Source organism: Pelodiscus sinensis, chromosome 2 (genome assembly GCF_052426305.1).
Source record: "Pelodiscus sinensis isolate ZL-2025 chromosome 2, ASM5242630v1, whole genome shotgun sequence".
Lineage (NCBI taxonomy): Eukaryota > Metazoa > Chordata > Testudines > Trionychidae > Pelodiscus > Pelodiscus sinensis.
In genome coordinates this window covers 183,630,376-183,652,476 of record NC_143053.1, presented here as the reverse complement: position 1 = coordinate 183,652,476, position 22,101 = coordinate 183,630,376, and the positions used below count along the sequence as shown (strand labels likewise).

Sequence of the window (22,101 nt, the reverse complement as noted above, 5' to 3'; positions counted from 1 at the left end):
ATCATGAAACAATTAGAGAATAGCTACAAACAATATTTGTCCAACCACCTGACAGTGACATCAGTATTGATTCTCTAAATTATGAACATTTCCTTCACCATTTAGTGGTGGACCTGCAAGTTAACACATTTCTGGGAAAGTATATCAGGATGAAATTGCTCATTTTGTTATTGTTACTTATCTTGTGCTACATTCAGAGTGACTTGGGGAGCAGGGTTAGGAGACTGACTGCACCTTTCCTATCCAGTCATAGAATCATAGAACACTGGAACTGGAAGGGACCTCGAGAGGTCATCAAGTCCAGTCCCCTGCCCTCATGGCAGGACCTAGTACCATCTAGACCATCCCTGATAGATGTTTGTCCCACCTGCTCTTAAATATCTCCAGAGATGGAGATTCCACAACCTCCCTAAGCAATTTATTCCAGTGTTTAACCATCCTGACAGGAAGTTTTTTCTAATGTCGAACCTAAGACTTTCCAAGGGAGGTTTAACTTCTTTTTTAAATATTAAACATGACATGCAAAAAAGACACTCCCTAGATGAAGTTGGTGATGGGAAGGTTTTGGAACCTACCATTACAGCTCCACACATTTCCTTTTCCCTCTAGGTTTATAGGCTTTTTAGACTTTAATTTGTTAATAGAGAAAATAGGTAACATGGTTCTCATCACTTCTCTCAACTTCTAGAATTAAGTTGGAGCCTAGTATTTCTGGTTATCAAAACTTTCATATGTTTATTCAAATACTTCAGTATAGTATTTCCACAAACTCACTCACTCAAGTCTACTGGCTTAGGGTTCTTTTGGGTTGAGATGGGAAGGGGAAAATGGCTTTCACAAACTTGTGTCTAAACCGCTTCAATACCCTTGTATTCTAAATGCTCTCATTCACCAAGCTGGTCATCTTACTAAATGTTGTAATCTGTTGTCCTAATCAGGTAAATTTATTTCCCAGATTTAGCAGCTGGTGTCTCTTCTCTGGCTGCTAAATTATGCTATGCTATTACAGATACTTTGTGTTTTCTCCAGTTCCCCAAAAACTTCATTTCATCTACAGTAAGGATGTTAAGTTACAGTTTGTATCGACTACATGATTAGTCAATGAGGGAAGGTGTTTTGTCCTGGCTTGTGCTGATTCAGGAGCTACCTCTGCTGCGGCTCTGCAGGCAGCCTGTCTCTTACATTTAAAATGCAGAGCTGTGGCAGGGATAGCTCATGGATTCTGCATGAGCTGGGACTGAGCTGTCCCAGCTCTCACCTGGTCTGGGTCTGCTGTGGATCTGCATTTTAAATGTAGTAAGAGCTGGGCAGTTCTTACTACATTTAAAATGCAGAGCCAACACAGTCCCAGACCGGCGTGAGCTGGGACCGCTGGGTCCAGCAGTGCCTGTTTGTGGTGGCTGGGGCTGGCTGTGGACAGGGGCTGCTGTGGGAGCTGCCTGTGGCCAGCCCAGGCTGCTGTGGACCAGGCCCGGCTGGGGGGAGGGACATTTCCCTGCTGGAACACCTGTGTACAGAGGCTGCTTTGCAGCAGCCTCCTCTTGCTGCTGCCTTTAATAGTGTTGGGATGGGGTGTGCGGCACCAGGCAGCACTGCAGAGACTCTGCTGGGGCGGGGACTGGCTTTTGAGCTGGCTCTCCCCAGCAGTTTCCTGTCCCGTCCCCCTGCACCTTGTTATCTCTGATACAGAGGCAGCAAGGGCTGAGGGGAGTGAGTAGCTGATTACTCAATTCGTCTACTCGCTTACATCCCTAATCTACAGTGGCATAGATGTAGTTTTGAAATGGAATCTGCTTTTCGGGCTTTCATGAATGCATGTCAGTGTGATCTTGTTACAGGTTGTCTACTAAAACATACTTGAAGGGTTTGTAGCTTAAAGCAACAATTGTTGAAGAGTCAGAGAAGTAGGGTTGGAATACGATGGAGTAAGGATAGTTCAAATGGAGTACAGGCAGTCCCCGGGTTACGTACAAGATAGGGACTATAGGTTTGTTCTTAAGTTGAATTTGTATGTAAGTCGGAACTGGCTCCAGATTCAGCCGCTGCTGAAACTGATCAGCGGCTGACTACAGGAAGCCCTAGGCAGAGTTGCTCTGCCCCCGGCTTCCTGGAATCAGCTGCTGATCAGTTTCAACAGGGGCTGAATCTGGTCTCCTGGGACAGAACAGCTGGGGCACTGCCGGGTAGGTCCCGGCAGGACCAACCCGGCAGCACCCCAGCTGCTCTACCCCAGGTGTCCCGCAACAAAAGCCTGGTCTGCTGGGGGGGGGGGCGGTCCCGCCGCCTGCGAGCTCCGGGGCGAGAAAAGCCCCATTCGTAAGTGCGGATCCGACACAAGTCGGATCCGCGTAAGTCAGGGACTGCCTGTATAGACTAATGGCAGACTAATTATTTGTGTCTAGTGTTACAAGAGTCCTAATTTGACTGGTTCACTAACAGTAATTAAATTTCACGATAGCCATGGTAACAAATTTCAGAAATGATAGCAAAAACTGAGGTTTGGAGAGTGTGTACTACCGGACAGATTAGAGGCGGTGGGGAGAATGGTTGCTTAAAATTCCAGAATAAGGAAGGCATCTTGTGCATAACCAGAAGCAATTGTTAAACAAGCAGAAGAACTGAAATGGGAGAGGTGGAGGTGACCAATAAATACAACTCATGAATTGTGGAGAAGAACACACAGTAAAATTATACATGTAGGCCAGAATGGAATTCTGTAGGAATGTAAAGCTGAAGATAAATAGTTTTCATTTTCAATGGGATGGAATCAGCTGGTAGAGGAATTCAAAGGTGTTGATGTGATCACATCATGTGAATATAAAGTGTGTGTGTCTGTGGGAAACCTAGTAACTAGTTTGGGAGGCCTAAAAGGAGCAGTGTGGGTATCTTGGGCTATTTCTACAGTACAGTTTGTCAACATAGTTTAAGTTGCTGTGAATAAACAAGTTTAAGGCCTGTGAATAAACAACTCCATGGGACGTAAGAAACACCACCATAAGCACTTGTGTGCACAGCACTGTCAGTGGGAGAACTGCTGTGGCCAACATAGAATCATAGAACACTAGAACTGGAAGGACCTCAAGAGATCATCAAGACCAGTCCCCTTCCCTCACAGCAGGACCAAGCACTGTCTAGATCAGTGGTCCCCAACTTTTTGGGGCTGCCGGGTGCCTGAGGGTGGGGTTGCGTGTGCGCCGGGTGTCTCGGGGTGGGGCCACACGTGCATTGTGTGCAGGGCCGGTGTGCAGGGCCAGCTCTAGGCTTTTTACTGCCCCAAGCAAAAAAAATTTGTCCACCCCCCCACACGCTGCTGCAGGACAGGCACCGAGGAGGAAAGCACCCCTTTCACCTTGCAGCTCTTTGACTCCTATCATGCCTTCTAGTCAAATCCAGCCTACGTCTTGTCTCCGCTTCTCTCTCTCGCGCGCGCGCGCGCGCACACACACACACACACACACATCCCCGTCCACACACATCCTGACCCCCACTCACCAAACTCAGTTTCCACTTCCTCTCCTCTCCCAGGCAAACTCTACCCCTCAGTGAGTAGACGCAGTCTGCCCCCCCCCTTCTGTCCTCCACGTGATCCACCCTGTGCCCTCTTCCCTCCTAGTCAAACCCAATCACTCCCCTCCCCTTCCATCCCCACCGGACCTAGTCCGCTCCCCTCTCCCACTTCCCCCCCACTGAACGAACTCCGTCTCCTTTCCTGCTCCCCACCAAACCCTCATGTCTCCTCCTCCCAGCACATGTGGAAATGTTGGAGCACCCTGAGGGAGGGGGTGAAAGTGATACAGGTCCGCCTGGGGATTCGCGTGGACACAGTCAGGAAACATAAAGGGCCAGGGGCACCTCTCCGCCTTCCCCCCGCCCCCTTCCCCAAATTTCTGAGTTGAGGCAGGCGAGGCCCCCTCCAGCGGCTCCTCACTGCCAGACCAACCAGATCGGGCTGCAAAGTAGCTCTCCCCTCCCCACAGCCTAGGCACCTCTGCTTGAATCATCCTGGCCCGGGCAGTGCCTTCCTTCTGCTTGGCCCCACCAAGGCTGCAGCTCTCTCCTCCCTCTGCGACCAGCACTGAGGCAGAGAGAAGGGGGAGAGAGTTGCCCCCCATTTGCCAATGTGCGCTCCCCCAACCCCCACACACTCCTTGGCCAAGGGTGCCCGCTCCGGCCAGAGGGGTCACTAGTAAACGCAAGGCAGGTGGAGAGATGACCAAAGGCACCTGGCTCGCAGCGTGGTCCCTGGCTGCAGTGACCCGGGACTGCCCCTTGCCCGGCCCCGGATCGCTCTGTGCAGCCTGCCCTGTAGAGCCTGGGGAGAGTGGCTCGCCCACCAGGGCCATAGTGCTCCAGTGCCGCTGCTGTTCTCAAAGCCCATGGTGCGCTCCCCTGCACGTTGGGTTATGCTGGCTGATGCCAGTCAGAGGAGCGCGAATGATCCCCGGGTGCTGGAGTCTGCTTCAAGGATGGGAGGCTCCCTCGGGCATTTCTCACCACGGCCGCTGGGTGCTGGGCACCGGAAGCTGCACCGGGAAGGTGACTGGAGCGGTGTGTGGCCAGTGCTCCTGCCGGGGCCGCCCTGCCGCGATGCCCTCCCGTGCTAACTAGAGGGCGCACTTTTCTCCCTGGTGCCAAAGGAAGGCAGTGAGGCAGCCCTGGAACCATGATGTCATGGCGCCTCAGCCAATCATGGCGGGGCTGCGAGCATGACTTGCCCCACACACCCTGCCTGCTGACGGTGGCTCGCTGCTGGCCCATCGCGTGCTCTGCCACCCCGCCCGTTGCCTTGGGCAGCCACAGGGAGGCCCGCGTCAGGCGGTAAGGATTAGGAATTCAGGAGTTTTCTAGACATTGTGTCTCGGAGCGGCATTCCAGCCGCCCCTGGCAATGTGCTGCACCAAGCACATGCTTGGTTTGCTAGTGCCTAGAGCCGACACTCAGTGGGCGCACATAAGTGCCTCGGTGGGCGCCATGGCACCGCATTGGAGACCACTGGCCTAGATCATCCCTGATAGATGTCTATCCCATTCCCACCTGTTCTTGAATATCTCCAGTGAAGGAAATTCCATAACCTCCATAGGCAACTTATTCCAGTGTTTAACCACCCTGACAGTAAGGAAGTTTTTCCTAATGTCCAACCTAAACCTCCTTTGCTGCAATTTAAGCCATTGCTGGATGGCCTGTCATCAGAGGCCAAGGAGAACAATTTTTCTCCCTCCTCCCTGTGACTTGAAAACTGCTATCATGTCCCCTCTTGGTCTTCTCCTTTCCAAACTAAACAAGCCCAATTATTTCAGCTTTCCCTCATAGGTTGTTTTCTAGACCTTTAATCATTTTTGTTGCTCTTCTCTGGACCTTCTCTAGTTTCTCCACATAATTCTTGAAATGTGGTGCACAGAACTGGATACAATACTGCAACAGAGGCCTAATCAGTGCAGAGGAAAGTGGAAGAATGACTTCTTGTGTTTTTGTTCACAACGCTCCTGTTAATGTATCCCAGAATCATGTTTGCTTTCCTTGCAACAGTTATACTGACGCCTATTTAGCTTGTAGTCCATTTAGCTTGTGTCCATTATGACCCCTAGATCTGTTTCAGAGGTACTCCTTCCTAGACAATCACTTCCCATTCTGTGTGTGTGAAACAAATTGTTCCTTCCTAAGGGGAATGTGACAGACCCTCCCTCCCCCCATGCTTTATGAAATGGACTCATGGACATGAATATACATAACTCAAAGGTGGTTTATTTCATGTAACCCATCAATCTTTGTCATGATCTGCTGGTTTGGTTTATCTTACTCTGTATGTACCATTTCTGTGTGGAAAATTAGACACTTGGAGTGGGGAATACTTTGTGGGTTTCAAATATGTGAATCAGAGACATGGAGGGTGATACCCTCAACTGTTAAACTATCTCTTTTGTCCTTCAGTCTGTGCAGTGGTTGTTGGGGGAGGGGAGGCGTCAATTCGTTAACAAAAAGAATAGGAGAGGAGAGGCCTGGGTCTTTTTGGCTGGGCTGCACCTGAAGGAAGGGGCCAGGCACTCCAGGGCATGGGAGACAGCCCTGGTTTAGAGTGGCAGCTGGAAAAGAGGTTTCAGGGTGAGTTTGTTTGCACTGAGGTTTCAGTGGAGAATTAGCCAAGTGGCTTTTTTTTATTTGTAACCTACTTTGCTCTGCCTACTTTCACTTATTACTACTTAAATCCTACTGCTTCAACTTAATAAAACCATTTTTATTTTCTATCAAACCCAGTGTAAGCGATAGTTACCTGGGGGGGGCAACCAGTGTGCACATTCCCCCTTTCATTGCTAAAGGAGGCTTACCTAATTCTTTGGGGTTTGATCCCATCTGGGGTGTGCTCTTTCAGGAGGCTGGGCCCAAAACTGCACTTTGCTTGGACCTGGAATGGTTCAGTGTCTGTACTGCTTCTTGGTGGGGGCAGGGACCTCAGCTCCAGGCCTTGGCTAGGGGAGACCAGCGAAGCTGGCCTAGCAAGACTGGGTGGTGAGGAGCCCCAGAGAGCAGGAAGGTGAGTGGCAGTGACTGTGTCAGCACCACAGGAGGTGTCCCTGATAGGTCATCTTACCCATCTATACCCTGTCACAGGGAATACTTTACATTTGTCCTTATTAAACTTCATCCTATTTACTTTAGACCATTTCTCCAGTTAGTCCAGATCATTTTGATTTATGTCCCTATCCTCCAAAGTAGCAGCAATCTCTCCCAGTTTGGTATCATCTGTAAACGTAATTGTACTCTCTCTGTGCCATCTTATAAATTGTTGATGAAGATATTGTACAGAACGGGTCCCAAAACAGACCCCTGTGGAACCTCATTTGTTATGCCCTTCCAGCATGATTATGAACTGTTGTTAACTGGCTGGATAACCATTATCAGAGTGTAGTTATGCTCCCATATTATAGTAGCCCCATTTCCCTACTTCATTGATAAGAGGGTTATGCAAGATCATATCAAATGCTTTACTAAAATCTAAGGGTAAACCAAATCGACTTTTCCCTTATGCACAAGGCTTGATATCCTAACAAAGATATCAGATTGGTTTGACATGATTTGTTCTTTGCAAATCCATGCTGGCTGTTACCTATCATCTTCTTATCTTACAGATGAATTCATTAATTACTTGTTCCATTATGTTTCCTGGTACAAAAGTTAAACGGAGTGGTCTGTATTTTCCTGGATTATTCTTATTTCCCTTTCTATAGATGGGCACTATATTTGCCTTTTCCAGTCTTCTGATATCTCTCCGACTTTTCAAAGATGATAGCTAAAGGCTAAGATCCTTCCTCTGTCAGCTCTTTGAGTATTTTAGGATGCTTTTCCTCAGGCCCTGGTCACTTGAAGACATCTAACTTCTCTAAGTAATTTTTAACTTGTTTTTTTATTTTAACTTCTAAACCTACCCCATTTCCACTAGTACAGGCAGTCCCCGGGTTACATAAATCCGACTTACATCGGATCCCTACTTACAAACGGGATGAGGCAACCCCGCACTAGCTGCTTCCCCCCAGCAGACTAGGGAGACGAGAAGCTAGCGCCCCCCTCCCCAGCAGACCAGGGAGACGCGGAGTGGCTTTTCTCAGCAGACACCTCAGCTTGAGAATAAAGGCCTGAGGGAAGTGAGGTGTGGGAGAATAAAACTGAGCTCTGGAGAAATGTTTGGCTAGAGTTTCCCCTACAATATGTACCAGTCCGACTTACATACAAATTCAACTTAAGAACAAACTACATCCCTATCTTGTATGTAACCCGGGGACTGCCTGTATTCACTGTTAGTCATCCTTTCACCATCCGCCTTGACAAAAATCAAAACAAAGAAGTCATTAAGCACCTCAGCCATTTCCAAATTTCCTATTATTGTTTCTCCATCTTCACTGAGCAGTGGGCTTACCCTGTCTTTCATCTTTTTCTTGCTTCAAATATATTTGTAGAATGTCGTCTTGTTGACTTTTGTGTCTCTAGCTTGACTGAGCTCGTTTTGTGCTCTTACCTTTCTAATCTTGCCCCTGCATACTTGCATTCACTTCTATTCATCCTTTGTAATCTGACCTAGTTTTCGCTTTTTATTATTCCTTTTTGATTTTTAGATCATGTAAGATCTCCCGTTAAGCCGAGGTGGTCTCTTGCTTCTGTTATTTGTAGAGGTGGTTTTATTACATCTGTGTAGAGCGTCTTCACCAGACATGCTGTATTATAGAATCCTTTACTACTCGTCTGTGATCCGAACGCTGAATAAAATGAAGACTATATTGAATACAGAAAAGCTTTTCTCAGCAACAACTGCAGGAAAACTTGTTACCTGAAGTAGGCTAATTTTGCAGCAAGCTAATGTTAAAAGAATGTGTCCCAGAGTTCAGTGTTTTGAAAATTATTCCAAAGCATGAGTTCTGCTAGATAAAACTCAGCAAGGTGTTAACATTTTTGACATTGTGAGCTGTAATAAACAGTTGTGCGAATATATTGGTTTTAGTTTTAAGTAATTGAAGTTGCATGATTGTCGTCAGTACTCCTGATGGTGTAGAAATATTAACTCATGGAGCATTTGTTAATAACAAAACTACTTTCTAGTTATCATAGAAGTAGATGATGAATTGTTTGCAAACCAAGGCACTTTTCTCATTTCAGTTTTACGTTAACTTTTCATCTTTTAATTCGTTGGTTCAAACTGAGTTGCACATGTCAAATATATAAACAAACTTGTTTCCAAGCTTTTTAGTGTTAGTAACTTTATGTATGGCAGTTGAAGTGTATGCATTTGTTTAAGCATTTATAATGCCTTACAGAATGTTTGTACTTACAGTAGCACTTTTCATCTTTAGAAACTCAAATTGCTGCTTTATAAATTGTATGCTGTAGGAAGAGAGCATCAGGGCCCACTATGAATAGTCTTGATTTCCTGGTGTCGTCATCTCCACGGATCTCTGCCCAGTAGATAACTGACTTTAAGTGATTCAAGAGAACTAAAATATTTTAATCTCCTGTACTTTCAAAATGCCTTCAATGACTTGAAGCTACTCAGACACACATACCATTGACAGCCTAGTGGAAGAGTACAGTCACCTACACTAGTTTACTACAGTAAACTTCCAATAATCTGGCACCTTTAGGACCCAGGGAGTGCTGGATTATCAAATATGCTGGACTATCGGAAAGGGGGGCTATGAGGGGTCTGGAGTGGAGTGGGGGGGGGATGCGCCCATTGGTGCTGCGGGACCAACCTGGCAGCACCCTAGCTGCTCTACCTCAGACTTCCCCAAGTCAGCCGCTGCTGAAACTGACCAGTGGCTGACTTGGGGAAGCCCGGGGCAGAGCAGCTCCAATTGTCCGGCTGCCCGGTGCACTTCTTTATTTCTGGAACATTGAAGTCTTGGTTAGGAGGTGCATAAAATGAGCACTGCAAATATATGTTGTTAGTTTGGGACTCTCTTGCTCTCTCTTAAATTGCTTTTAATTTTGGATACATTGCAGCTTGGTCAAAGACAATGCTGCTATACTAGACATTTGAATTTTTTCCATTTGTTATGGCTTTTACTCCTACTTCTGGCAAGTTTTCCGCTGTGTGTGCATTTCTTGATGTGTCCATTGTTTCTGTAAGGAAGAATTCCCTTCTTCTGTTGCCATGCAAGCACATACAACAGAATCATTGTTGTCGCTCCTACACTTCAGTTAGTCTATAAGGTGCCACAGGACTCCTCGTCGCTTTTGCACATTCAGACTAACACCGCTACCCCTCTGATACTTAACAGAATCATTGTGGGCATAACCTGAGTTCTGATGGGTGGAGCTAACAGTTCTACCCTCTATTTTCTAGATCTTTTGCACACTGCTCAATTTCTTTTTCATAAACTTTATTCAGCAGTTTGCCTGCAACATTTGCTCTAAGTGGACTGGTCTTAATGACTGCACCATGTTAATTGAGTTTGGGCTCTCAATCATATGAAAAGGAGAGTATGTTTCATAAACAAACTGGGCAGTTTTATCATCAAGTATCTCTGTAATAAGAACATAAGAATGGCCGTACTAGGTCAGACCAAAGGTCCATCTAGCCCAGTAGCCTGTCTGCTGACAGTGGCCAGCACCAGGTGCCCCAGAGAGGGTGGACCAAAGACAATGATCAAGCAATTTGTCTCCTGCCATCCCTCTCCAGCCTCTGACAAACAGAGGCCAGGGACACCATTTCTATCCCCTGGCTAATAGCTTTTTATGGACCTAACCTCCATGAAATTATCTAGCTTCTCTTTAAACTCTATTATAGTCCTAGCCTTCACAGCCTCCTCTGACAAGGAGTTCCACAGGTTGACTACACGCTGTGTGAAGAACTACTTCCTTTTATTAGTTTTAAACTGCTACCCATTAATTTCATTTGGTGTTCTCTAGTTCTTCTATTATGGGAACTAATAAATGACTTTTCTTTATCCACCCTCTCCACACCACTCATGGTTTTATGTACCTCTATCATATCCCCCCCTCAGTCTCCTCTTTTCTAAACTGAACAGTCCCAGTTGCTTTAACCTCTCTTCATATGGGACCCGTCCAAACCCCTAATCATTTTAGTTGCCCTTTTCTGAACCCTTTCCAAGGCCAAAATATCTTTTTTGAGGTGAGGAGACCACATCTGTACACAGTATTCAAGATGTGGGCGTACCATAGGTTTATACAGGGGCAGTAATCTGCTGGTTCTTATCACAAAGTTGTTTGTTTGTTTCTGGATGATTGAGATGTGTTTTCTTTTTGCTACAGATGCTATACTGTGGCTATTTGACATACATGATGTGACTGAAATCCTATTATTGGCAGAACTCTGAAACTATAGAAAAATGATGGTCATCTTGACGGTAGCCAGCCTTCAGAATCCTGTCTTTTGAGGATAGATTCTCTTAAAATAAGTCAATGCAGTTAGTTACCACACTGCTCATTTAGTACTAATCATTGCATTAATTGGCACTAGGGATGGTAAAATACATTTTACAGCCACTCCGAGTTACAACCATCTCCACTTACGACCATCCTCACTTACGAACAGAGCGGTCGTAAATGTGGATCCGAGTTACGAACGGCGATCCGCGCTTATGAACAGCACGGTCGCCATGTAACTCTATGGGGGGATCTGAGTTACGAACACTTGGAGTTACGGACCAACTGTTGGTCCGTAACTTGTTTGTAACTTGGAGAGCAGCTGTACTTAAATGTATACCTGCAGAAATCTTCAGTTACAAGTGTGGAGAGAGGCACAGCAGGCAGCTCCTGGGGAACCTGTACTCGTGGGGAGATGGCTTTTTAGAGGCAGCAGCAGTGGGGGATGGAAGGATGGGAAAGCAGCTTCATGGGAGCCAGTATGTGCGGGGAGCCTACTTACACGTGTGTGTGTTGTGGGGAGAGACTGTATGTAACTGAGTTTTAACCAATAAGCCCAGGCTCATCTGTTAATCATGGATATATGTTTACACTTTCATATCCCTGACACTCAATTCTACTTTAAAGGTGAAATTGTAAAAGGAAGATATTCCTTTTCAGCTTCTTAGTTTTATCACAACTGCATCAAAAATGATAATAAATAGAATAACTACTATATTTTTTTGCTGAAACATGAGAATTGGAGAATAGTCCAGAAGAAAGACAGGCAGTCCTTAAAGAAGTATGAAGTAAAAGTTTACCAACCTGACGATCCTCCATGTTCTGACATGTTCCTTTCATCAGTGCAGCTTCCTCCTGAGAAGGAACACTTCTCATGATGTTTTATCCAGGCCTTGCATTTCTTTGTTTCACTGTTTGCATTTTGCATGCAAACTCAGGTATAGGAATTTCATTAAAGTATTCCCAAACGAGTCTCTAGTGAAAATATATGGTATAGGCCATCCCAATATACATCCAGGATAAGTTAAAAAATATGGACAATTAGCAAAACGATATAAAAGGGAGAATTTCTTTGATTTGCGTTCAAGCAGTTGACTTTTTCATTTGAGTGATTTTTTTTTTTTTTAACCATGTAAGATCAGGGAATGGAAGGACTTATAACGAAACAGCTCCTAAAGCTTTCTGAAATATGCTGCTCAAACAATTTGACTTTTTTTGTTTCTGTTGTTTCTATTGCCCGTCCCCCTGCCCGTTTCTTCTCCTTGTCCAGATCTGTTCCACCCTAACAATCTTCTGTTCGTTGAATCTTTTGAAACATTGTACTGGTAGAGAGGTAAGAGAGTGACTCTGGATTGACAAATTTGCAGAGGAATAATAGGGTTGAGGTCTTATTTCTCACCTTTGTAAATTTATTTAAAAACATTTTTGCTATTAACAAGCATGTTATCTCTGGAGGCACAAATTCACCATTTGAGAACTGCAAAACTAAGCATCTGATGGTATCTTCTAGACTGAGCACTGAGTCCCATTGGGTAGATGGAAAGATTAACATAGGTCTTTACAGAAACCTCTGGACCCCCCATAACATTAAGTTCCTAATCCATGAACTATTGGAATTCATTTACAAAACTTTCCTTAAACATTGCATGAATATATTGTCTCATGCTATAGAATTAGAATTTCTAATCCTTATTCCATGATGATATCTGAGTTATAGTGCATCTTAATTAAAAATACCTTTAGATTTTCTTTAAAAAAGCATTTTATAAAAATGGATCTAAATAACAAAATGCTTTAAAAAATCATTGATTTTTAAACACCCTGCCACTGAGCACCTCAGTGTGTTCTCAGCAGCTCTGGTGCCAACTTGCAACCTTGAAGAGCAAGCTTTTTGAAGATACCATAGACTTCTTCCCGCGTGTGTGCTGAAAGACTTTAGACAATGACCTGTTTTGACACTAAGACACTGGCAGATTGAATGTGCTTTGACACCTTAAAGACTCACCTATATTCCATACATCAGGTCTGACAGGACATTAAGGCAGTGGTGGGCAACTTGCAACCCAGTGGGGTTCCATCTGTAACCCCCTCACTTCCTGTCTGTGTTCCTCCCTCCCCTTCCCCACTCCCACAACCTCTGGAGCTGTTCATGGCAGTTCAGGCTTTGGGAAGGAGAGAGAGGAGTGAGGACAGAGCATGAATCAGTGGATTCATGGCTCTCTGAAAGTGCTGGGAGGGAATGGGAAGAGGAAAGTAAGTGCAGTGTGTGAGAGGCGTATGCAGGAAGGGGGCAGAAAGGGTGTGCAGGCCACAGGTGGAACCCCACTAGGCTGTGGAACACAGGTTGTCCATAACTGGTCATGTGGCCAATTGAGATGGAGTCCCACTTATGCAACCATTAGGGATGTGAAAGGTTAACCAAAAAGAATCATCCTTAATTGGTGGTGCTTACCGGTTCTGGTTAACCGGTGTGTGCAGGGCTTGCCGTGGACAAGAGCTGCTTCATGGCTAGGCTGGAGCAGCCCCTGGCTAGGTTGCCTAGCTCCCCCTTAAAGTGGTTAAGTGGTTAAACATCACTTTTAACTGATTAACCAATTAAACAGAATTTTGTATCCCTAATGCAGCCCCCTTACTAGTTTTGGTTGCCCATCACTGTAAGGCACTCGCAACAGAGATGGAAGATGAAGTTCATTTTATATGTTTTACTGCTAACGAATGTGTCTGACACACCACATTTGCATTAAGGGATCTTTATTTGGGAGAAGTTTGCTTTCTTTGCTGGCTCACAAGAACGACTCATCCAGGAAATTTGCAGAGCGGCCACCTAACATTGAACCCAAGAAGTAATGTTTGTGGTTTTATTGGTTGCTGGTCTTATTTATACTCTAATATTATCTTGAACTGAGAGCACAATTTTTTCACTTATTATAAGAATGTTCTTGCATACTGATACTCTGCTTCAGGGTATATTGTTCCTTGCTTTGGTTTCAGACTTTTGCCCTTGTCTCCCTGAGTTCCTGACTTTTTGCTAAGTCCTCTGCTGATTATTGTTTCTGTAACAGGAAAGACAAGTAGCTTAAAACTAATGGTTTTTTTGTTTGGAAATCTCTTGCTGTGCTTTATGTAAAGTTCATCTGAGAGCAGGAGGAAAAGAATAGTAGACAACCCATTCATCAATCAAGTTGACAGCTAGTTTGATTAGTCTTCTAAATGGTCTGCTTTTTTGTTTTGAATAATATTTTGGTGTCTCTTTTTTTTTTTTTTTAAACATCCTCATTATTGCTACTTCTGGTGTGACTTTTTTTTCCCCTATGCTGAACACAGGACAGCTGGTAAAATGACTCCTTCAAAGAAGTTCAATGGCAATCAATTGTACAAACACTCAAATTAACATGTTGACTGAACTTTTGTGAAAGAGCTGTGTAGCTAGATTCTTTTTATTTACCTTCTTTTCTTTAAGGCTTTAGAGCTCAAATGGGGAGGCGTGACTGCCAGCCTACTGTATACCCCTCTAATGTGGGAGTAGGTGGTGACTGACTGATACGAGTGATTCAACCTTGCCTGTTTGGTGCTTAGTCTTTGCCTTCCATTTCTGGCTGGGGCCCCAGAACAGATGTACTTCCCCTGGTACCTGGCTCAGTGTTTTCCTGGGGCAACATGTGGAGGGGCATGCAGGGTAACATGCACCTCTCCCCAGATTTCTGCAAGGGTTCATACCAACATGTGGCCAGCAGCAGCCTTTTGGCACTGTGTGGGAGGGAAGGGATTTGAGCTGATGGCAGCCACAGGGAAGGAGGAGTGGGGAAGGGATGATCTTGCAACGCTCATCTCTGTCCTTTCATCACTGCTTCTGTGTGGCTGGCAGCAACTTGTCTCTTCCTGCCTGTACAGTGTCAAAAGGCAGCTCACCTCTCCAGGCTGCTGCTGGCCACCAATGTAACCCAGCTACCTCCTGTTCCCTGGCTACAGCACAGGCAGGAAGAAGTTAAAACTAAGGATGCATTGTGCCCCCAGGGAGCCTGACTGCAGGGGCTTCAGCAAGGTGCCCAGGGGATAGAGCATCTCTACATTTCCTGGCAGCAAGACCCAAGGCAGGTGAAGAGGGTGTTTAACCCCATGCCTCCTGGGGCTGATGTGGAGCTTGCAGATTCTGATGTAAACAGGCTGGAATCGGCTCTGTCCCCCCACCTGCTACTTGAGAGCTTAGATGAGAGTTGGAGCGGCTTCTCTGTACAAATGCAGTGTGGGGCTTTGGCACATGCTGGGCTCAGCTCTTTCTGCAAGTGCCTAGGCCAGAAAGTCTTGGGCTTTTCTGGGGTACTGGCCTAGCCAGATACAGTAGATCAAGAAAGGAGCCTGCTGGCCAGGCTGTTAGTGAGCAGGATCCTGTTGGGCTGGTTTTCCTTGCAGCGTTGGGAGTGGAATGCCCCTTCCTAGGGGAAATATGGAGGAGCCAGCTGGGCTGGGGGTAGGGGAGAGTTGCAGGGATAAAACATGCAGAGGATAGCAAGAGGTGGTGCATGTAAAGGGCTGAAGGGTGAGTAGTAGAGGGGACACAACCGCCGGCTGCCAGGCACCTTCCTGAACTCACCAACCAGTGCAGCCCACTAGAAAGGGGAGGGAGGCAAGACCATACTGTCCAACTACCAGCACGCATTGGGGGAGGAGGGAAGCACTGATGGACCAGGAGGGAAGCAGCTGACCCTGCATACTGCATCATTGCCTCTCCACCAGCCTTGTACATTATCCCTATTGTCAGCCACTGGAACCCCCTACCCCCATGCTCACTGCTGATGGGCAGACAGTTGAAGAGCCTGCATCCAGTAGCAGGATTCACCAGTGGTGTTGGGGGGGAAATAGAAATTATGGGACAATTTATCCATTTTTAAGGAAGTAGGGACACCTGCAGAGGAGCTTTTAATATGGGATTGTCCCTTTAAAAACGGGACCCCTGATTGCCCTAGCTACTCACACATCTTCTGTGTTCATCCTGGGCAGTTGATTAGAGTCCTTTAGTTTTTAATACTGATTTTGTATAATACTGCTATGTATTGTGGGAAATTAATACTTGTCTCCTTGCAGATTTTTTTCCCTCTGTGCTACTTTTCACACCAAGAACAAAATCCTATTTCCAAAGAAGTCTGAATATTTATATGCAATTCTGTGAAGCCCTTTTCTCTCATCTTTGTCATGCATGTGCAAATGATACAGTTCTTTTTCTCTTTGCTCTGAGGCAGTTTTTTCAGTTGTATGTTAGATTGTGCTTTGATCAGAATTTGTTCCTTCCTAGAGTCTGCTAGGAAGGTACATTGCTTTCATCTTGGCAGACACATCTCCTGTGGATCTGAATGAAATTCCTTTTAATTTTTCTAACACTCGTATTCTTCTGTTCTGGACAATGATAGCGTCCTAATGTACCACAAACAAGCTTAAGATATTTAGCAGTTGGAGAGAAATACTTGATCAAGGTGAAATTGCTTAGTAGCAACATGATAGGGGTCTGGTTGCATAGTGATTCACAGGCTTATCTATACTTAAAACCACTATAGTGGCACAGCTGTATTGCTTCAATGTAGGCATTAACTATGCCAATGGGAGGAGTTCTCCCATTTGTAATCCACTTCCCTGAAAGGTGATAGCTAGGAGCAAATTGTGAAGTTCAGGATCCAATCTCTGCTGTGAGTGCGTACCAAGCCACTGGATCTGGCCTGTGACCCAGTGCTCCCTCCTTCCCCTTCCTCCCCCCCCCCAGCTCAGAGATGGCAGCTGTGGGGACCATATTCCTCTGAGTGCCAGTGGGGGTGGAGAGGCTTTATGCATTTGCCCACCCCAACACAACCTTGCAGCTCCCATTGGCAGCATACAAAGTACATAATTCCTCCCCACCCCTGGGCTTGTGGTGCTCAAAGCAGCACATAGCCCTAGCAGCCTGAGTGGCATGCGGAAATGGACAGGCAGAGAGCCTCTCTGAGGTTCCGCTGAGCTGCTTTCCGGGAGCCACCTAGGTAATTGCCTCCTGGCTAGCAACTACCTCTGACACTCCAGCATCTCTGTTCCTCCCCCACATAACCCAAACCTCTGTTCCTGCACACATACCCCCTTCCAGACCCTGCATCCCCTCTTCCAGGTCAGAATCCTCTTCTGCACCCATGCCCATAAGCCCTCCTGGACCCCACACCATCTTCTGCACTTCAGTCCCCTACCCTGAGCTCCCTTCTGCACTTGGGATGTCATCGTGTAGTCAGTTAACTGATAAGCAAAAGCTTATTGGTTAATGCGATTGGCTACATGCATTCTTTCCCCTCCCACTCTTCCCCCCTGCCCCAAGTAAACTGTTTTAGTGGGCTAGCCAGGAATCTGGCTCAGTCCCAGCTCATGTTGGGTCTGGGACCTACCGCAACTGAGACTCTGCACTTAAAATGCATTAGGAACTGCGTGGGTAGGCAGCTGGGCTCAGTCCTGGCTCATGCCAGGTCTGGGATGTACCCTGTAGCGGGGTGCGTCCAGGGCCCAGTGTGAGCTGAGATTGAGCCATGCTTTTTACCCACCCAGCTCCTAATACTCTAAATGCAAAGCCACAGCAGGGATAGCTCCTGGACCTGGTACGGGTGGAGACTGAGTGCTTTTACTGACTTATCGACTAATCGTGTAGTTGATAAAAATTCTGTCAACTACATGATTAGCAAATTACCTGCTTCTTATCGTCCCTATTCTGCACCCAACTGTCATCCCAGATCGTGCACGTTCTCCATTAATATCCTGGAAGAATGTAGAATAGCGATAGAAATGTAGCCGTGTTAGTCTGGTGTAGCTGAAACAAAAACCAGGACCATGTAGCACTTTAAAGACTAATAAGATGGTTTATTAGGTGATGAGCTTTCGTGGGCCAGACACACTTCCTCAGATCAAATAGTGGAAGAAAATTGGCACAACCATATATACCAAAGGATACAATTAAAAAAGTGAACACATATGAAAAGGACAAATCAAATTTCAGAACAGAAGGGGGATGAGGAGGAGAGGTAAATGTCTGTGAGCTAATGATATTAGAGGTGATAATTGGGGAAGCTATCTTTGTAATGGGTAAGATAATGTCTTTGTTTAGACCGAGGCATAAAGTGTTGAATTTAAGCGTGAATGACAGTTCAGAGGATTCTTTCAAGTCTGGCGTGAAAAGGTCTTTGAAGCAGGATGCAGGTAATCAAGTCGTTGAGACAATGCCCTTTCTGGTTGAAATGGCAAGAAACTGTTTTTTCTTTGTGATCCTGTCTAATATCTGTTTTATGGGCATTGATTCTTTGGCGAAGTGTCTGAGACGTTTGTCCAATGTACGTAGCAGATGGACACTTTCAGCACATGATAGCATAAATTATATTTCGGGATGAGCAGGAATATGTGTTCTTGATCTTATAACTCAGTTGGTTAGGTTCTGTTCTGAAATTTGATTTATCCTTTTCATATGTGTTCCTTTTTTGATTGTATCCTTTGGTATATATGGTTGTGCCAATTTTCTTCCACTATTTGATCTGAGGAAGTGTGTCTGGCCCACGAAAGCTCATCACCTAATAAACCATCTTATTAGTCTTTAAAGTGCTACATGGTCCTGGTTTTTGTTTCTGGATGAATGTGGCCTTGACCACTTCACAAATTTTTGGAGTGCCCCCGTCCTGTCCCCATCAATAATTATTGCTCACCTCTGCCCTAAAACAACAAAGATAGGAATTATTAGCTGAAACCAACACAAGTGATCTTTTTGAAGAAGAGGGAGAAGTAGTTCTTGTATTGATAAGAACCAAACCATTGAGAGTCATGCTTATAGGTTAAAAATTGTTTTTCAAAGAATTCAGTGTCCTGTTTATAGTATAAAGGTCTCCTGAAGTAAAATTAAATCTCCTCCTCCACTATATCGCTGTCATGTAAGGATGAAAGTTGCAATCAGAAACTGGAAAATTAATTTCTTAAAACAGAACGTGTAGCCTTCCTCACCTGAATACAGAAAGAATGTGGCTTTCTCATTTAAATAGAAAACTGCATTTAGTAATCTTGGTATAGCATAAAATACTGTATTCTAAACAGGGATTTAATTTTTCGGTGTTCATAATGCCCTCTTTATGCAGAACACAACTTGCTTACAGTAGATTTTTTTCATTTACGTTCATGTTTGTTCAGGTCAAATATCATCTTAAAGATTTGTTATTGTATTGGCATGAGCCCATGGAAATTGTAAGAAAAAAATCTGCACTTGAAGAACCCTAGAGTATTCATCTTCAAAGGACAAAAACTGGGTTTGTGATAGGGATGTTAAATTTAGATTAATCAACTCATTGATGGAATTTCCATTGACTGCTTGATTAGTTGATAAGGGTGCCTCTGCCTTTAAAATGTAGCAAGAGCCCTGTGAGGCTCTTGTACATTTCAAAAGCAAAGCATGTGGGGAGAATGGGATGAGCTGGGGACTCAAGCAGTCCTGTGCTGGAACCTATGCTCCCTACTTTTGAAATGTACAAGAGCCCCGCGGGAGAGGCCGGGCAGGGGAGGCAGGCAGTAGGGGTGTGTGAGAGGCTGGGGCTGACATGTCTGGGGGAAGAGCCTGGCCTGCTGTTCCCAGAGATGGGGGTTGGCGAGCAGGGGGTACTGCCCCCATTAGGTTATAATTAAAATAGCACACATGCTTTACCATGACAGTTGAGTTACAAGCTGTTGGTTAGCATTTCAGTTAAATAGCTGTTAAAGCCAAAGTTTGAAACTATCTGAATAAAAGTAGTTTCTCTTAGTTTCCAGTTGTTTGCTGTTTGTCATCATCCTACCTATTACTATATCTAGCTTGTCTAATCTTTCAAAAAAAGAGAAGGCCTGATTTGTAAGGAGGCAATGGTCCCTCCTAACTTTTTTCCATTCACATATGGAATTAATTTTATGTACATTGAGGCATGTGCAGATGTGCACTGCTAGTAGAAACACATGCTCCCAGCTCTGCCAGTCAGCTGGGTGGCATTCGAGTCTCTTCTTGGCAGCTTCCCAAAAGCACAGCTTATAGGGAACACTGGGAGGAGAGAGCTGTATTGGGTTGTGTTTTTTCTTTTTTGGTGGCGGGGAGGGGGGGTGGAAGGGGCAGTGGGAGAGTAACGAATACTTTCAGTCCTTAATAGATCACATACCTTAAATATCCATTAAATATCCTTGTGTCCCCCACCACTGATGTTTAGAATTGTTAAACATCTTAGTGCTTTACAATTTATGAATTATGGTGAAGTGAAACTCTCATCATCACACCTGACTGATTAATATTGGCTCATGTAGGCTTTTTACATCTTTAAACCAGTTCAATGAGAAAATAAAAAGAGCAGGCAGCTTGCTTCCTTATTGATGTACTCCTTCATGAATTACCTAGCAGTGTGCCTGGAGCAAAATCCATCAGGGAATTCTCAGAATGGCTTCTGTTTTGCTCAGTCATTAAAGATATTGAATTTAAGGATTATACACAAATGTAATCATTAGGGTCTGTTAGATGGAACACTTGTCACGCTTCTTTTAATGGCATGAAAATGACATCTCCTGATAGTGACACACCAATATTTCAGCTTGCACTGAATTTAGCCCAGTTGAATTTTGAATGGCTTTCTCAAAGTTAATACAAACTCTTGTTTAACAATTGCATCTTCATCGCACAAATATATTATTACTGTATGCTTCATTAAATAAGAAAAATAAAGTGTGTGCTCTGCTGACTGTTGAACACAAAAACTGAGACTTCAGTGTACTGTGAAGCCAGCCAGATTTGATCACACTTGAGTGAAATTATGGAAACAATATTAACAATTGTGCTTTTTGTATCTTAGGTTGCACGTTTTCAACAAATACCTAATGGTGAAAATGAGACAATGATTCCTGTACTAACTTCAAAAAAAGCAAGTGAATTGCCAGTAAGTGAAGTGGCAAGCATTCTTCAAGTAAGTAGCAAATAAACTCTTCACAGCTGTTATGTAGTAACCAAGGGCTCATCTAGTCTACAGGGAATGGTCAAAAGAAGATATGCAAATTCTGCAGGAATTTGCATATCCTCTTCCGATCGCACTTTCGAAAGCTTTGCTTTGCTTTCGAAAGTGAAAGTAATTAAGATGTGGCTTTCAGCGATTTCCCCCCCCCCCCCCCACTTGTTGAAAAGCCATGTAAACCTCCTTTTTTGAGGAAAAGCAGTTTTTCAGTGAAGGGGGTAGTTTGCTGAAAAAGCTGCATCTTAGTGCTATCGGAAGAAGATATACAAATTCCCGCAGAATTTGCATATCCTCTTTGGACCGTTCCGTGTAGTCTAGATACGCCCTAAGAGGCTATTCAGAGACTGATTCTGTGTATTTTCTTATGGAAATAGATACAAACATTGGCCTTCAGCTTGATTTCAATCATTAATTTTTTTGAATATAAGCTTTTTTAAAATGTGGCAATTGAAACTCTGTTTTGAGAAACCTCTCACTTTGAAATGGTGCTTGAAATTTTAAAATAGAAATTATGAACAAGTCTCATAGCTTAAGTTTTAAAAAAATCATAGTGGAAGTACTCTACCATCTAAAAATCAAGTCCCGTGAAAGAAAAAGCTGCAAATATCGTTGCAAATATTTTAAAAACTGAGCATAATTGTTGTGTTTAAGAATATAAGAACAACCATACTGGGTCAGACCAAAGATCCATCTAGCCCAGTATCCTGTCTGCCAACAGTGGCCAATACCAGATGTCCCTGAAAGAGGGAACACCACAGATAATCCTCATGTGATCCCTCTCCTGTCATCCATTTCCAGACAAACAGCGGCTGGGGACACCATTCCCATCTATCCTGGCTAATAGCCATTGATGGACCTAACCTCTATGAATTTATCTAGCTCTTTTGAACCCTGTTAAAGTTATAGTCTTCACTGCATCCTCTGGCAAGGAATTCCACAGGTTGATTGTGCGCTAAGTGAAGGAAAAACTTCCTTTTGTTTGTTTTAAATCTGCTTCCTATTAATTTCATTTGCTGACCCCTAATTCTTATATTGTGGGAATAAGTAAATAGCTTTTCCTTATTCACTTTTTCCATACCAGTCATGATTTTATAGACCTCTATCATAACCTCCCTTAGTTTCCTCTTTTCTAAGATGAAAAGTCCCAGTCTTTTTAATCGCTCTTGAGTGATTAAATAATTTTTGTTGCCATTTTCTGCATCTTTTCCAATGCTAATATATCTTTTTTTTTTTT

The 22,101-nt window shown here is 44.5% G+C and overlaps 1 protein-coding gene across 5 annotated transcripts in view; it reads left to right on the top strand.

The window, feature by feature from the left end:
• ATP2C1 (ATPase secretory pathway Ca2+ transporting 1) overlaps positions 1–22,101 on the top strand; it is a 127,283-nt gene that overhangs the window by 44,908 nt on the left and 60,274 nt on the right. For all 5 annotated transcript variants that reach the window (XM_075921930.2, XM_075921931.2, XM_075921932.2 and 2 more), the window contains one exon: positions 20,712–20,822. In XM_075921930.2, the coding sequence (XP_075778045.1) occupies positions 20,712–20,822 (111 nt within the window). The remainder of the gene's footprint in view (positions 1–20,711; positions 20,823–22,101) is intronic.